Source organism: Daphnia carinata, chromosome 10 (assembly GCF_022539665.2).
Source record: "Daphnia carinata strain CSIRO-1 chromosome 10, CSIRO_AGI_Dcar_HiC_V3, whole genome shotgun sequence".
NCBI lineage: Eukaryota > Metazoa > Arthropoda > Branchiopoda > Diplostraca > Daphniidae > Daphnia > Daphnia carinata.
The window spans coordinates 5,146,427-5,162,782 of NC_081340.1; the positions used below are offsets into that span (position 1 = coordinate 5,146,427).

A 16,356-nucleotide genomic window follows, 5' to 3' on the forward strand; every position below is an offset into this window, starting at 1 on the left:
CTTAAACCGTGGCTCTCCGGCAGTTTTTTCTCAGGCATATTTCTTGATTGGCTTAACGCGTGCAGTCTGCTGTCTACCTTCCTCGCTAGATTTTACTTCTTGACCTCACGGCTTTGGCGATTTTTGCCATTTAATTTACTCATTTTTTTAACGCTTTTCAAGGTAATGAGAGAAAACATAAAAGATATGCAAAACAATTTAAAGTTTTGACACGATTTAAGTTTTTTTTAGAAAACTTAGAAGTTTCGTGTATGGATCAGCATGGATCAGGAATATCATCGGGATTTCTACTCACGTTGTAGGTATGTATTATGTATTTCAATTTCCAATTGTCCATATTAATCTGTGATCACTGACTTACTAGATGTTTATAGATTAATAAGTGATACCAATAGATAATAATCAATAGATGATACTAATATTTGAATAATTTTGAGTTGGACAAATTTTGTTGTCTTCGCAAAGATTAAGATTGTAGTATCACACAACATTAACGACATTAAACATCCATCTTTGTTTTGGTCTCTATATAATCTAATTTGTTTCATTTTGATTTACATTTTTTTCTGTCCAGGGTCACAAGGTAAGTGTTTTCTTGTATTCCTAGTGTGATTACTTTAATATGGTTTTACCCCTAGTGTCATAAAGCTGGCCACACCTCGAAAGGCTGCCCGAATCTATTCAGTGAATTGACGGAAGATGGAAAGCTGCATGGCAATACATTCTGGAAGCTGTGACATGCGATGAAAACGAACTGTTTAAGGGCATCATCTGTGGGGAACGCTTTAACAATTTTGTTAAAGTTGTCCTTCAGGTAAGCCATTTCTCGAAACTGTATTTTATGATTTAAAAATATCTATTGGGTTTGCTTTAGGTTACAGGAAAAGATGTACCTCAATACATAACACCATTCGAAGAAGCCGGCCTGCGTCAACTACTACTTCAAAACATTAAAAATTCTGGCTACAGAAAACCAACACCTATTCAGAAAGCTTCAGTTGCAGGTATTCTTGCCAAAAGAGATTTAATTGCTTGTGCTGTCACGGGCTCCAGCAAAACAGTAATCCAATTAATTAACGCTGTGTAATTTTTAAACCTTGATGCCCTCGTACTGACTTGATTCAAATGGGTCGGTATGAACTGGGTAAATTGAAGTAAAAGTAATTTTGAGTGGGCACGCCAGTAATTACGACTACTAAAAGGTCCAATTGCATCTAAGATACTCAACAAACCCTTCGTGATATTCGTTGATTAAGTCATCTAAAATTTTACATTTTTTCATGCAGGCGGCGTACTTGGTACCGGTTTTGAACATATTGTTAGAACAAGGTGTTGCTGCTGCGTCTCGTGCCATGGGGCAAAAGCCAGAAGTTGTAATTGTCGCACCCACTCGTGAATTGGCCATTCAAATTCACCGCGAGGCGTGTAAATTCTCCTACAGTTCGGTTTTAAAGTTTGTGATTATATATGGAGGAACTGTCACGAGCCATCAGCGGTCAAATCTTCAAGCTGGGTGCAATATTCTTGTCGCGACTGCGGGGCGATTCAAGGATTTTCTCGACGGTGGAGTATTTGACATCTCAGGGGTGAGGTTTTAAATTTTGGACGAAGCTGATCGAATGCTTGATATGGGTTTCGGCCCGAATGTTGACAAAATTGTCAACCATCCAACGGTGAATCCGAAAATATGTTCTCGATTGCTTTTGAGTATGAAATTCGACTGATGTAATACTATTTGTTTCTCTGTAGGGAATCCGTCGTGTTGTATATTTTCGGCTACATTCCCAGATGAAGTAGAAGCGCTGGCTGCGACGTACATGGAAGACTACATATTCGTCACAACAGGCATTGTCGGTGGCACCAATCCGGATGTTGAACAGTGGTTTTTTCAGTGCTCGAAAAGAGATAAGAGAGTTAAGCTGATCGAAGTTTTACACGATCTCGGTGATGCCAAGACTATCGTTTTTGTCGACAGCAAAAAGACGGCGGATTTCGCCGCTGCATTCTCGTGCAATAACAACTTACAAGTAAGAATCAAACTGTTGGAATTGGGCAAAGTGTCTTAACTTTAAATGTCTAGTCTACCAGCATCCATGGTGAGCGTAAACGAAAATCGTAAATGTCTCTTCCGAAGCGTCTGTCAGAAGAATATGCTAGCAATCAACTCACGAATCATGTAAGGTATGAAATATATGTATGAATTAAGAGTTTTTATGCCTAATGGTGTTTTACTGTCTTATTATAGATGAACAATAAAAGCCGATGTCGAGGTGACAAAGAAAACAACACGTCAAGGTGCTGTCAAACGTGTCTCCGTTCCGGAGAAGGAAGCGCCGGAAGGCAAAAGGCGTCGTGGTGAAACGAAAGCCAATAAATACGTTGCTGGATTGGATGATGTAGAAATGTTACACGAAGACAAAGGACACGCTGCCGACATCCACGCCAATCACGGGCCAGATGAGCCAGAGGCGAACAATGGATCGCCAGTCACATCCGTCAAAAGTGGACGATCTACTCGCGCAAAGGGCGCACTCAAAGTTCATTTTGACGTGGCCGAAACGGCGCATCCGCCAGTCAGATCCACCCGTTCGGCGCGGAAGACGGCTTCACCGGCCGAGAAGAAAGTCTCTGTCCAGCTGGAACGCGACCCCGACATTGAGACTTTGGCCACTACAGCCAAAGAAGAGGAAGAGAAAGCACCGGCCGCCAAACGTTCACGACAAAAGAAGGGCCCGACAGTATCTGCCGCAACAATGGCGGATGAACCTCCGGCCGTGCCGGCCACGAAACGGACACGTGATGGCAAGAAAACAACTAGCGAACCTGAGCTTGTTAAGGAGGATACCTCATCGCCACCACCACCACCTCGACGTACTCGACGTACTAGAAACATCTAACAGCAAGACCCATCAATGAATTACCTATTTTGTTTTTCTTTTGTTTTACCCATAATTTTTTACCCATTGAATAATTTGTTCACATATCAGATTCTATTCTGCTTTTGGGTTCACTTCTGTACCTCTTTCCCCAAGTTGACCTCATTACGTGTTCCTATCCATGCGTTGAGGCTCACTTGATTATAATTTTTTGTTCTTTAAATTTTGTGTCCAATTTTCATTCTGACCGACGCCCAAATAATTTTGAAGAAATACAGATTTTGGTACGGTTGGTTAAGTATTTCACAATTTGCACGGATTGTGTGTGTGTGTGTTACTGATGTTGGTGGACCTACTGCACGAGAGCCGCAACATGAATTTATCTTTCCCAACAATACATAACTTACCATTGTAAACCCGAAAGACAACCAGCCATCTCCTTGTTTTAATTTGGTTTTTGCATAGTATCTCCCTGTGCGAGAGAAAACTAAAAAGTTGTGTCTTAAATTGAATTCGCCGCCCATTTTGAAATATGTGGCAACGTTGCTTGAGTTTTGTGAACCGCCATCAGTTGCCATTTGCTAGTTCATTGTCGTGTGTGAAACATGTGGTGTGCATCTGACGGGCGAAATATTGGACACATCAGGCAGCAATGGTAAAGTAATACTTGAGTGAATGTTTCGTCAAGAAAACGTTGTTAACCAAAGACATTGATTCTAATTCTAACAAAAACATTGTTCCACAAGAAACTTTAATTTGAGAATACCTAATGATATTCGAAACTCCTTTTCAAATTACAAAATGAATGGCACATTATTAAGAATAAACTATAAGAAGTAATTCTTTTCATGCTGAGTCATTGTTTGTTTCTTTCTAAATTTTAGGGAATATCACAAGTTGTGAACAAGACGTGGTGCCTTGGCCCTCATTCTCTCATCTCCATGCCAGATGGCCATTAAGAAGGATCATAAATGTGTGGCAATATCATTCTTCCATATTCCACTATTGTATTATTCTTTGCCATTATTTTCATCTCATACCATGAACGCAAGAAGAATTTATTTGCTTGCTATCATGGACGGTAACTCATGTCCTTAAAAGTAAGCACAACAGGCACATTGAGATAATGGTTATTGCTACCTTCTTGCTTTTTAAAAAAGGCATCAAGCCAAACTGCTCAACCATGCAGTTAGGCTTTGTACTTTTTTAAAAATTAGAATTAATGAAATAAAAGAAAGCTTGTCATTTCAATCATTTCAGGATTGTGGAGACAAACATTGTGGTTCCAGCGGTTTCCTTAGTTAGGCAAGTTGTTTAATAATGCTTGGTGTTACAACTATTTTAAATTATTTTTAATTAAAATTTTTTCATTCACGACATTTGCAGGTTCTGAGCAGTGAGAAACGATTGTTGATGATGTAGAGTTTTGTAACGGTGGACCCCACAGTCTATGACAGAAACAAGTAGGACAGAAAATTCCATCTTCATCACTAACAAAAGAAAAAGAGAGATTTGCATTTTAAGGTTAGGTTAGAAACAAAACAACAATAAAACCATTTGCTGATACTACCTTTCATACATTGTTATCACAAATAGGAGCAGTACATATTGGCAGCCATGTAGCTTTGTAGTTGCTTCGAAGAGTATTTTTTTCCTTGTCTGGTGATTGGTTGGTAATGTTGCCCATTCTATTGTTAACTTTTTTCTCTAGGTTAATGCTATAAAACATTTATTTTAGCACTTTGAATACCTCCTATCCTTATAGCCATGGAACACTTGACATTGACTCCATTTACACTTGCAGAAACAAAAACGAACATATTTGCAACAAGTATTTTTTTTGTGACTATGAAACCAAAAATTGTGAATTTTTTTAAGTACCTATATTTAGAAGACATCTAGCGGAGGAATTGCTTGTTACTGAGTACTCTACTGAACTGTCAATTTATTCGTTGTCAGGGGGCTATATCGAGTTTGGTTGCCATAATAATGGTTGCCTCGCGAATTGGAAATGCTTTGCTGAATCCCAGGATATCGCCAAGTGTGCTATATTGTCGTAATCTTTTTTCTCCTTAGGATGGTTACCAATGTGCAGTTGAATTCTAAAAGGTAAAAGCACAAGTTCTTGGTGAAAACTTGTTGTGCAGCATTCCACGCCATTAATAGCTTACTGAAAAGTTCTGGTTACTTCCTGCTTTGTTTACAGATTTTGTTTGATATGCTGTATTTAAAGAACTGATGTTGGCACCAGCTTGATGGGAAAAAGTCATTTCCAATGTGGTAGGAGATTTGTCTAGAATTGCATTAACATTGTAATTAAACACGAGAAATTTTCTAGGGCACAGGGAAACTTGGATTTATTTGGTAATAGAGTCGGATGGTTTTCCTGAAGTTGCAGTTTGAAATAACCTTTCAAAGCCTGAACTCATCTTCGTAGAAAGGGACTTGTAAGTAAACAAGAAGCTTTTTTGCTAACTATATCTAACCTACATAATTTTCTGTTCAATAGTTAATGTTTTTTTTTTTTAATAAAGGTGAGAAGTAACGCTGGCTCTGTAAATGTTCTTGGTTTGGGACAAGACGTTGAATAAATTGTGATGATTGGATGGACAACACGGAATTCCTACACTTTATTCATATTCCCCAAACGGTATTTAAAATTCAAAAATTGAAGTGCATATCTGGGCTCCCTTCCTTTCCGTAGCCCCGTTTCCCCTTGACTCGTAATAAGCCCGTAGGGGGTCATGCCCCTACTGTACGGTATATTTAAAAATAACATATACCGAGGTTTGGAGGGCTCTGGCCGGAAAGGGGACGTGGGCTGGCCGCTTAGTCCGATGATGTGTTCACGGAGGGCGACGTGGCTACCCACAAATCCGAACTAAAGGTTAATCGCTCCAGTAAAAATGTTCCATATCTTCGGCTCTTCTTCCGGCTTCTCTTAGCCAATCACCGGGTAATCTCCCCGGTGGGTCAACAAGGCAGCGTCTCCCCCTGCCTGGGTTGACGGCAACTTTTGAAAGGGCTATTGTGCCTTTTTAAAGTTGCAAAAATAATTCTAGTGTGCAGAGAATTGTCAATAAAATTTTTTTTATAAAATATTTTTTGAAAAATTTTGTCTTTCATTGCCTGTGTTCGCTGTGTTTACACATTACATTTTTGTCAATTTTTTTTTTTTTTTTTTAGCTTGCTCAATTCACCTTTTTGCCACCTTCGATGGTAAGCATCGTTTTTGTTGGTTATTTATCTGTAAGTACCTAATTAATATTTATTACGCTCTTTGAATAGTTCAACTTAGATTCAAGTAACAACGTGTAATGCCTGGATGTTTTCTGAAGTAATTTTGTATTTTATTTTACTCTATGGGAACCGATCCCCAGACATTCAGCGTGCAACGCCGATGCTCTAACATTGAGCCACGAGATATATCTAACTTTTCGTATTATCACATATACTATGTTGTCGTCTAGGCTGTTTGTGCAGTCTTGCACAACTATATGTTTATCTTTCTACAGTTTTCATAAGGTCCATAGCTCTGTGGTAGGGCCTTTAGCTGCGATACGTGTTACCCTGGGTTCAAACCTCAGTAGATGTTTATAATTGAAGCAGAATAAATGTAGAAAAGACTATTGCAGCATTGCATTTCAATTTAATTCGAAGTGTAAATGTAAGTCCGTGGAAGGTGAGACAACAAAAACGATTTTACACTACTGGCTTTTGTAATTATTACTTACCTATACATTAGCTGACATAGGGATTGAACCACAGACTTCTTGCGTCGCAAGCCAGCATGCTACTGTTATGCCATATCTGCTCTTGATAATTTTCATTTAGGATTGTGATAGCTATATAGATATGCAATTCACATTAGCTTATTATTGAATGCACATTAGTTATTTATAAGTTCATGGTTGGAATAATGGTATAGCGTGTGGTTGTCACGCTAGAATACTAGGGTTCGATCCCCATGTCAGCTAATGTATAGCGAAATAATAAATACAAAAGTAAATAGTGTAAAAACGTTTTTATTGTCCCTCCTTCCACCCACATATCCACCACTTTTACATACATTTCATAACACAGTACACAATATACAATACATACACAAATACACTTAAAACTAACCCGTTGGCTGCCACGCCACCTATCTACAATAGCTACTGTCGCTATCAAAGGGATAGCGACCAAGGGGGCCGGGTGGGCCGGGCTGAGACGGCGATGAGACCTTTACGGAAATGCACATCCCAGGTCTACATCGCCGTCTCGATCAAGGGATTCCCTATGGTGCATTGCCTTTGGGGCCATTCGGCCAATCTTGGGCAGTGGCGCTGCTCCACCCCATGGCAGATAGACCATAGAGCAGAACAGCGCGGCCCGTCCCTGTCAAGCTACAAAAAAAAGGGGATCAAAGTGGGTGGGTGGCAGCCAACGGGTTAACTTGCAAGACATAATACAACATAAAACAAAACACAACCATACCACGAAGACGAGGCGACCACGAGGTGACGAAGAGGCGATAACGGAGGCGAAGACGGCATGGCCACGAGGCGAAGACAGGACGACGGGCGAGGCGAAGAAGGGGCGACTGGCGAGGCGAAGTCGGGACGACGGGCGAGGCGAAGTCGGGACGACGGGCGAGGCGAAGTCGGGACGACGGGCGAGGCGAAGTCGGGACGACGGGCGAGGCGAAGTCGGGACGACGGGCGAGGCGAAGTCGGGACGACGGGCGAGGCGAAGTCGGGACGACGGGCGAGGCGAAGTCGGGACGACGGGCGAGGCGAAGTCGGGACGACGGGCGAGGCGAAGTCGGGACGACGGGCGAGGCGAAGTCGGGACGACGGGCGAGGCGAAGTCGGGACGACGGGCGAGGCGAAGTCGGGACGACGGGCGAGGCGAAGTCGGGACGACGGGCGAGGCGAAGTCGGGACGACGGGCGAGGCGAAGTCGGGACGACGGGCGAGGCGAAGTCGGGACGACGGCCGAAGCGAAGACGGGACGACGGGCGTGGCGAAGACGAAGAAGGCTTTGTTCTAAATCGTAAAAGTAAAGAAAAAGAGCTAGTTAGTGGGAAATATAAGATTGTTGTTGTAACCAAACGTTGAAGGCAATTTGACTTACTTCTGCTGTCCGATGGCTAGAAAGACTGTAGGGCCAGCAAATAGGCAGCAGACGGCTAAGAGTTGGCAATTCTATGGTTGAATGTTCAATTTAAATAAAAAAGCAAACTATATGAGGCACAAGAGAAATTTAAAATACCAGTAGAAATTGTGTTGAGGTACATGTATGTGTCCGTTGGTAGGCTAAGTAGAGATTACAACTGCCAAAATGACTGTCATTACAGTTGACACTGCAACGAAGATGAATATGGTGCACCACTCAGATCACGATTGACAGGAGACCATGAGTGGTTAAGGAGTAGAAGAACGATATTATGGTATTCCTACCCATAGGATTTGCATCTTTGGTGACATTCCTCAACGGGAAGTATTCTTTACAAATGAAGTTTCATGAGCTAAACCTTAAAAGCAAAATCCGTCAATGAGATTCTGATAACAAAACACTAGTATTATACCTCTCAATGAGCACTGGTATAGTTTGATGTATGCAACGTAGTAGATTGCTAATAGTTTTTTGGATTGGCAGCTGGCATAGGTGATTACAAGATATGTACCATAAACACCAAGCATTCTGTGGGCTTCACTTCCAAAACACACTCGGGGTTGAAAACGAACAGAAGCACCGTTAGATTTTCTTGAGTTTTCCATTGGAATATGACATATTTAACAGAAACTTTCGAACACAGCTTTCACCGCTCCCATATAGTCAGCAAGTAAATAGTGGCACAGCAGCGTCATCTTGTTTTCCAATTAACAACCGAAAAATTCATCAAAATTGAAAGTCTTGCTTTTTTGAGACGGGAACTGCACTGATGTGAACTCTTTAAACATACTTTTAGAGCGTGAATCCCCACCCCCACCCCCATATTGGCTACTACCATTTCAATTTTAACAAATACAGCGACCAAAACTACGAACGGCATTTTAAAAATATAGCGATTTAACATGTTTTTGAGCCCGATTTTTTCACTTTCTTTTATTTATTTATCCAAAAACCTAGATATTTCTCGGAAAATACATGATTTGGGTTCACAGTTCAACAAGGATGCTGATTGCGCTTCACACACATCTAGAAATTTCGCAAGTTGACGTATCTCTGGATTGTTAGCTAGTCAACACCTGTATGGTAATACACTTCTTTTTTGAACAGCTGCAATGGTATTTCGGTTATAAGTTCCACGGAAAAATTTCTCCATTGAGACAAGCACGCCAATTGTGCGTTATCTTGTGCCTATTTTCAATTAAATGGATACGCCGTCATTTTTCTGCTCGGAAGAGCTCACTTTGGCCTGGAATATTGTTTTGAATGGTGTAATTAGTATACATTGCATACATTAGATTGAATCAATTACTTTTTGGCATACGTTCTTTAATTGTGTGAGGCTGCCAAATCGTCGACGGGCGGTATCTAAAGGAGGAAATCAGCTAGGAGCTTGCGGACTCATCAATAAATGCAAAACTATTAAAAAATTATAAAAATAGCCTGAAACCAAATTGTAAAGAAAATTTAATTTTAGTTTCCAGCACTTCGGTACAGGTATCATCGTCAACGTGGGCGCAGGTGATTTTTCCATGTTCATTGTATCAGGTCACCAACTTCTACTAGATGAGTCAATAGGAAATGAGGTTACACAAACAGAAAATTAACCATACAATTCAACTGATAGATAAGAATACCATGATGCGTGGAAGTAAAATACACCACATCACAACTGTTAAAACTGTCAGAACATTCACCACGCATGCAAAACATTTTCTGATTCATTAATGTTCATCACCTAGCCTATACCAAGAAAACCAAACACAATTAGTGCGGAACATTTTGCTGATGAGAGTTAACATATACCTGATAAATTTACTGCAGACCAGCAATTCCTGATGGACTCCCACACAACATTCCAGATAAACAAAACAGTAGTAATTCCTAAACAAACATCTTGCAATAGTGGTAAATATAATGCAGTAACTGGTAAATATAACATCTCACATGAACAACAAATGTGAACGGAACCATTCGAAAATGAAGTAAACAATTTCAAAAACGAATTTGCACAAAAATGATTTTAACTAAAACACTACTAGAGAACGAAGTTTTTCCTTCCACCTTTTCCTAATTTTAAAATCAATTAAAGAAACATAATTGTTAAGCAAATCTCACTGTGTACCTTCCTGACTTCCATTAAAGATTCATTTAACTATATGTGCATTAGTTCGTACGATGTTTCGCCGACTGGATCATTCACAACAACGTGACGTTTCTAATAATAACTTATACATCTACTTACTAATGCCATCAACATTCGTTTTTCAAAATACGGAATTAAAATACGGAATTACATGACATCACGCATTTTACCGCCTACTCCTTCCGAGACTCTTACGACGCTATACACAATTTTTATCAAAATCTTTTGGTTATGGGGAACTTACCGAACAATGAGTCGTGTGATTTATTGTTTTTTTTTCGTTGTTTGAAAGGACAAGTTGTTCTATAGCCAGAGAAGCAGAATTATTTGAGGCTTCTAGCTGTGACAGAACTATAAAGGATTGCTGTTGTACTGAATTCATTAACACAAGATGATACTTCTCATTAGACAATTTGCATTACTCTATTACTTTACCTCATACCTTAACGGTAATGCACTCTCAGTGTTTTTTCAACTACAGGCAGACTCTTCATCCTGTAACACTTCCAGACTTGACTTGTTCCCCGTCAAAATTCTGTGAATGTAAAATAATAGCTTTAAAAATACTTTTTCGATAGACAAAAAACCGATAAGTACCTCATCCATGTTTGATGTTGAACTCATGCCATTTCTGGGTTTTTGTACCACACCCATTTTCGGCAGTCTTTATGGTAATATTAATCAAAGCCCCATGTACCACTTTGAAAGGGATGTTGAAAAGCAAATAAAAACCTGTTGAGATGGATGTCAGGAGCATCAGAATAGATTTCAATCAACTTCAGTTATTCTTTTCCCTATAGTACTTAATGACTAGCATAATAGATATACCGGCCTCAATTCAGAACCATAGACCAACGGAAAAGAACACAGAAATGTAGCTGTGAAAGCAGATCACTTAATAACACAGGATCAGGTAGAGATCATCTAAGAGTAGACCTAAAATGCAAAGACAAAAATATTGGGCATAATTGCAGTTTACCAAACATAGTAGCAAAATAAAATAATTGTCAAAGAAAGACATATGCACACTTGGGTTGGCGAATGGGTAAGTCTGATGCAATGTATGGCAATGTATGGCAATCCATGGCAATCCATGGCAATCCGTGGCAATCCGTGGCAATCGGTGGCAATCCGTGGCAATCCCCCCCCCCCAACCAAAAAAAGGTGTCCATAAGTGGAAAAAAAAGGCCGATTTTTTTTTTTTTTTTGCCATTGCCAAAACTTACAGTTTTGCTTTTAAAAACAGAGTCTAGTTGAAATGCTAATATGGCAATCCGTTTTACCCAAAATAAAAATAAAAAATATTGGCCTTTTTTCTGTTTTACTGCTATTGCCATCTACAGGTCATTTCTAGTTAATTTAGTTAACGAAAAATCATCATACTCCATTTTGGAAGAAACTAAAGGAAAGGAGCAAAAAATTAAAGTTTTTTTCCCCAAGTATTACGCTTTTTTTCTTTTTTTAAAAGTTAAATCTTGATTTGTTTGATTGTGATGTGATTGTTGATTTGTTTTTTTAGTGGTTTATTTCTAGATTTTTTTTTCTTCCCATCCAATTTTAAATTCTTTTTTCATTGGCAACAAATTTTCCTTGCATTTATTTTTTTTTTTCTTTCCTTTTTTTCTTTTTATTACTGTCACACGCAAAAGATGTAGCAAATTTGCAATAGACTAAATTCATTAATTTCTTTTTTTAATTCAGTTATTAATTCATTTGTAATTTAGTTTAAGTTTTTAGGAAGTGCTCATTTATACAAACTCATTATTCTTAACGCCCAATTAAAGTCGTATTTGTCAAACAAAACGTTTGCTTTAGTCTCGTAGGGGGCTAGTCGCTAGGTGGCCCAGGTGCTGAGCTGAGCTGAGCTGAGCTGCTGATGGCAACATTTAACATGGCGTCGTAGCGGCTGGTTATATCACGGCAGCCGAACGTGGCAGACCTTCTTTTTTGTAGGTGAAATTCAAGGGAGGAACTGCAAATGCTCGCCGCCATCGTGTACGAACGATGTGATCTGGCGAACACCTTGCTAAGGTGACCATGCATTACCTTCGAGTGTATTTAAGGTATACCATTATGGGTATTGTGTAATAGCGTCGTAAGAGTCTCGGAAGGAGTAGGCGGTAAAATGCGTGATGTCATGTAATTCCGTATTTTGAAAAACGAATGTTGATGGCATTAGTAAGTAGATGTATAAGTTATTATTAGAAACGTCACGTTGTTGTGAATGATCCAGTCGGCGAAACATCGTACGAACTAATGCACATATAGTTAAATGAATCTTTAATGGAAGTCAGGAAGGTACACAGTGAGATTTGCTTAACAATTATGTTTCTTTAATTGATTTTAAAATTAGGAAAAGGTGGAAGGAAAAACTTCGTTCTCTAGTAGTGTTTTAGTTAAAATCATTTTTGTGCAAATTCTTTTTGAAATTGTTTACTTCATTTTCGAATGGTTCCGTTCACATTTGTTGTTCATGTGAGATGTTATATTTACCAGTTACTGCATTATATTTACCACTATTGCAAGATGTTTGTTTAGGAATTACTACTGTTTTGTTTATCTGGAATGTTGTGTGGGAGTCCATCAGGAATTGCTGGTCTGCAGTAAATTTATCAGGTATATGTTAACTCTCATCAGCAAAATGTTCCGCACTAATTGTGTTTGGTTTTCTTGGTATAGGCTAGGTGATGAACATTAATGAATCAGAAAATGTTTTGCATGCGTGGTGAATGTTCTGACAGTTTTAACAGTTGTGATGTGGTGTATTTTACTTCCACGCATCATGGTATTCTTATCTATCAGTTGAATTGTATGGTTAATTTTCTGTTTGTGTAACCTCATTTCCTATTGACTCATCTAGTAGAAGTTGGTGACCTGATACAATGAACATGGAAAAATCACCTGCGCCCACGTTGACGATGATACCTGTACCGAAGTGCTGGAAACTAAAATTAAATTTTCTTTACAATTTGGTTTCAGGCTATTTTTATAATTTTTTAATAGTTTTGCATTTATTGATGAGTCCGCAAGCTCCTAGCTGATTTCCTCCTTTAGATACCGCCCGTCGACGATTTGGCAGCCTCACACAATTAAAGAACGTATGCCAAAAAGTAATTGATTCAATCTAATGTATGCAATGTATACTAATTACACCATTCAAAACAATATTCCAGGCCAAAGTGAGCTCTTCCGAGCAGAAAAATGACGGCGTATCCATTTAATTGAAAATAGGCACAAGATAACGCACAATTGGCGTGCTTGTCTCAATGGAGAAATTTTTCCGTGGAACTTATAACCGAAATACCATTGCAGCTGTTCAAAAAAAGAAGTGTATTACCATACAGGTGTTGACTAGCTAACAATCCAGAGATACGTCAACTTGCGAAATTTCTAGATGTGTGTGAAGCGCAATCAGCATCCTTGTTGAACTGTGAACCCAAATCATGTATTTTCCGAGAAATATCTAGGTTTTTGGATAAATAAATGAAAGAAAGTGAAAAAATCGGGCTCAAAAACATGTTAAATCGCTATATTTTTAAAATGCCGTTCGTAGTTTTGGTCGCTGTATTTGTTAAAATTGAAATGGTAGTAGCCAATATGGGGGTGGGGGTGGGGATTCACGCTCTAAAAGTATGTTTAAAGAGTTCACATCAGTGCAGTTCCCGTCTCAAAAAAGCAAGACTTTCAATTTTGATGAATTTTTCGGTTGTTAATTGGAAAACAAGATGACGCTGCTGTGCCACTATTTACTTGCTGACTATATGGGAGCGGTGAAAGCTGTGTTCGAAAGTTTCTGTTAAATATGTCATATTCCAATGGAAAACTCAAGAAAATCTAACGGTGCTTCTGTTCGTTTTCAACCCCGAGTGTGTTTTGGAAGTGAAGCCCACAGAATGCTTGGTGTTTATGGTACATATCTTGTAATCACCTATGCCAGCTGCCAATCCAAAAAACTATTAGCAATCTACTACGTTGCATACATCAAACTATACCAGTGCTCATTGAGAGGTATAATACTAGTGTTTTGTTATCAGAATCTCATTGACGGATTTTGCTTTTAAGGTTTAGCTCATGAAACTTCATTTGTAAAGAATACTTCCCGTTGAGGAATGTCACCAAAGATGCAAATCCTATGGGTAGGAATACCATAATATCGTTCTTCTACTCCTTAACCACTCATGGTCTCCTGTCAATCGTGATCTGAGTGGTGCACCATATTCATCTTCGTTGCAGTGTCAACTGTAATGACAGTCATTTTGGCAGTTGTAATCTCTACTTAGCCTACCAACGGACACATACATGTACCTCAACACAATTTCTACTGGTATTTTAAATTTCTCTTGTGCCTCATATAGTTTGCTTTTTTATTTAAATTGAACATTCAACCATAGAATTGCCAACTCTTAGCCGTCTGCTGCCTATTTGCTGGCCCTACAGTCTTTCTAGCCATCGGACAGCAGAAGTAAGTCAAATTGCCTTCAACGTTTGGTTACAACAACAATCTTATATTTCCCACTAACTAGCTCTTTTTCTTTACTTTTACGATTTAGAACAAAGCCTTCTTCGTCTTCGCCACGCCCGTCGTCCCGTCTTCGCTTCGGCCGTCGTCCCGACTTCGCCTCGCCCGTCGTCCCGACTTCGCCTCGCCCGTCGTCCCGTTCGTCCCCGACTTCGCCTCGCCCGTCGTCCCGACTTCGCCTCGCCCGTCGTCCCGACTTCGCCTCGCCCGTCGTCCCGACTTCGCCTCGCCCGTCGTCCCGACTTCGCCTCGCCAGTCGCCCCTTCTTCGCCTCGCCCGTCGTCCTGTCTTCGCCTCGTGGCCATGCCGTCTTCGCCTCCGTTATCGCCTCTTCGTCACCTCGTGGTCGCCTCGTCTTCGTGGTATGGTTGTGTTTTGTTTTATGTTGTATTATGTCTTGCAAGTTAACCCGTTGGCTGCCACCCACCCACTTTGATCCCCTTTTTTTTGTAGCTTGACAGGGACGGGCCGCGCTGTTCTGCTCTATGGTCTATCTGCCATGGGGTGGAGCAGCGCCACTGCCCAAGATTGGCCGAATGGCCCCAAAGGCAATGCACCATAGGGAATCCCTTGATCGAGACGGCGATGTAGACCTGGGATGTGCATTTCCGTAAAGGTCTCATCGCCGTCTCAGCCCGGCCCACCCGGCCCCCTTGGTCGCTATCCCTTTGATAGCGACAGTAGCTATTGTAGATAGGTGGCGTGGCAGCCAACGGGTTAGTTTTAAGTGTATTTGTGTATGTATTGTATATTGTGTACTGTGTTATGAAATGTATGTAAAAGTGGTGGATATGTGGGTGGAAGGAGGGACAATAAAAACGTTTTTACACTATTTACTTTTGTATTTATTATTTCGCTATACATTAGCTGACATGGGGATCGAACCCTAGTATTCTAGCGTGACAACCACACGCTATACCATTATTCCAACCATGAACTTATAAATAACTAATGTGCATTCAATAATAAGCTAATGTGAATTGCATATCTATATAGGTATCACAATCCTAAATGAAAATTATCAAGAGCAGATATGGCATAACAGTAGCATGCTGGCTTGCGACGCAAGAAGTCTGTGGTTCAATCCCTATGTCAGCTAATGTATAGGTAAGTAATAATTACAAAAGCCAGTAGTGTAAAATCGTTTTTGTTGTCTCACCTTCCACGGACTTACATTTACACTTCGAATTAAATTGAAATGCAATGCTGCAATAGTCTTTTCTACATTTATTCTGCTTCAATTATAAACATCTACTGAGGTTTGAACCCAGGGTAACACGTATCGCAGCTAAAGGCCCTACCACAGAGCTATGGACCTTATGAAAACTGTAGAAAGATAAACATATAGTTGTGCAAGACTGCACAAACAGCCTAGACGACAACATAGTATATGTGATAATACGAAAAGTTAGATATATCTCGTGGCTCAATGTTAGAGCATCGGCGTTGCACGCTGAATGTCTGGGGATCGGTTCCCATACGAGTAAAATAAAATACAAAATTACTTCAGAAAACATCCAGGCATTACACGTTGTTACTTGAATCTAAGTTGAACTATTCAAAGAGCGTAATAAATATTAATTGGGTACTTACAGATAAATAACCAACAAAAACGATGCTTACCATCGAAGGTGGCAAAAACAATAAAGGTGAATTGA

At 39.9% G+C, this 16,356-nt stretch overlaps 2 protein-coding genes and 7 long non-coding RNA genes across 15 annotated transcripts in view; 5 read left to right on the plus strand and 4 right to left on the minus strand.

Moving 5' to 3' along the window:
• Window positions 1-16,356, minus strand: part of LOC130695944 (cysteine-rich protein 1-like) — a 96,862-nt gene that overhangs the window by 33,915 nt on the left and 46,591 nt on the right. The gene's annotated exons all lie outside the window — the stretch shown is intronic.
• Window positions 643-3,231, plus strand: LOC132088374 (uncharacterized). Of its 3 annotated transcripts, none has more exons than XR_009421896.1 (5): window positions 643-814; window positions 875-1,004; window positions 1,287-2,027; window positions 2,081-2,181; window positions 2,246-3,231. XR_009421896.1 is itself a non-coding variant. In XM_059497178.1 (2 exons), exon 2 carries the CDS (start codon window positions 2,403-2,405, stop codon window positions 2,895-2,897), a length of 495 nt encoding a protein of 164 aa, XP_059353161.1. In that variant the 5' UTR covers window positions 2,058-2,176; window positions 2,246-2,402; the 3' UTR covers window positions 2,898-3,231. The 3 variants fall into 3 exon arrangements, 1 of the variants encoding a protein (XP_059353161.1); XR_009421897.1 differs by having other exon boundaries at window positions 2,081-2,176; XM_059497178.1 differs by lacking the exons at window positions 643-814; window positions 875-1,004; window positions 1,287-2,027 and having other exon boundaries at window positions 2,058-2,176.
• LOC130696118 (uncharacterized) lies at window positions 3,463-4,182 on the plus strand. The gene is made up of 3 exons (XR_009002560.2): window positions 3,463-3,531; window positions 3,761-3,976; window positions 4,137-4,182. It is a non-coding gene; the product is annotated as an uncharacterized LOC130696118 (long non-coding RNA).
• On the minus strand, window positions 4,162-4,700 carry LOC130696124 (uncharacterized). Its single transcript, XR_009002566.1, has 3 exons — window positions 4,627-4,700; window positions 4,447-4,574; window positions 4,162-4,366 (listed from the first exon to the last, which is right to left on the minus strand). It is a non-coding gene; the product is annotated as an uncharacterized LOC130696124 (long non-coding RNA).
• On the plus strand, window positions 4,267-5,853 carry LOC130696117 (uncharacterized). Its single transcript, XR_009002559.2, has 6 exons — window positions 4,267-4,400; window positions 4,473-4,549; window positions 4,615-4,985; window positions 5,083-5,156; window positions 5,215-5,323; window positions 5,411-5,853. It is a non-coding gene; the product is annotated as an uncharacterized LOC130696117 (long non-coding RNA).
• On the minus strand, window positions 7,778-8,681 carry LOC130696123 (uncharacterized). Its single transcript, XR_009002565.2, has 4 exons — window positions 8,449-8,681; window positions 8,133-8,394; window positions 7,995-8,065; window positions 7,778-7,906 (listed from the first exon to the last, which is right to left on the minus strand). It is a non-coding gene; the product is annotated as an uncharacterized LOC130696123 (long non-coding RNA).
• LOC130696112 (uncharacterized) lies at window positions 9,144-11,295 on the minus strand. Of its 4 annotated transcripts, none has more exons than XR_009421913.1 (9): window positions 11,209-11,295; window positions 11,008-11,115; window positions 10,777-10,911; window positions 10,622-10,714; window positions 10,424-10,551; window positions 9,840-9,917; window positions 9,671-9,776; window positions 9,346-9,595; window positions 9,144-9,282 (listed from the first exon to the last, which is right to left on the minus strand). It is a non-coding gene; the product is annotated as an uncharacterized LOC130696112 (long non-coding RNA). The 4 variants fall into 4 exon arrangements; XR_009002548.2 differs by having other exon boundaries at window positions 9,346-9,452; window positions 9,521-9,595; window positions 9,840-10,551; XR_009002547.2 differs by having other exon boundaries at window positions 9,840-10,551.
• Window positions 12,552-13,630, plus strand: LOC130696113 (uncharacterized). Of its 2 annotated transcripts, XR_009002555.2 has the most exons (5): window positions 12,552-12,795; window positions 12,859-12,964; window positions 13,040-13,114; window positions 13,183-13,289; window positions 13,353-13,630. It is a non-coding gene; the product is annotated as an uncharacterized LOC130696113 (long non-coding RNA). The 2 variants fall into 2 exon arrangements; XR_009002551.2 differs by having other exon boundaries at window positions 13,040-13,289.
• On the plus strand, window positions 14,003-14,806 carry LOC130696122 (uncharacterized). The gene is made up of 4 exons (XR_009002564.2): window positions 14,003-14,187; window positions 14,242-14,503; window positions 14,571-14,641; window positions 14,730-14,806. It is a non-coding gene; the product is annotated as an uncharacterized LOC130696122 (long non-coding RNA).

Excerpts from the sequence above, each read along its gene's own strand:
- LOC132088374 (XM_059497178.1), top strand. The coding sequence starts at position 2,403 with ATGTTACACGAAGACAAAGGACACGCTGCCGACATCCACGCCAATCAC.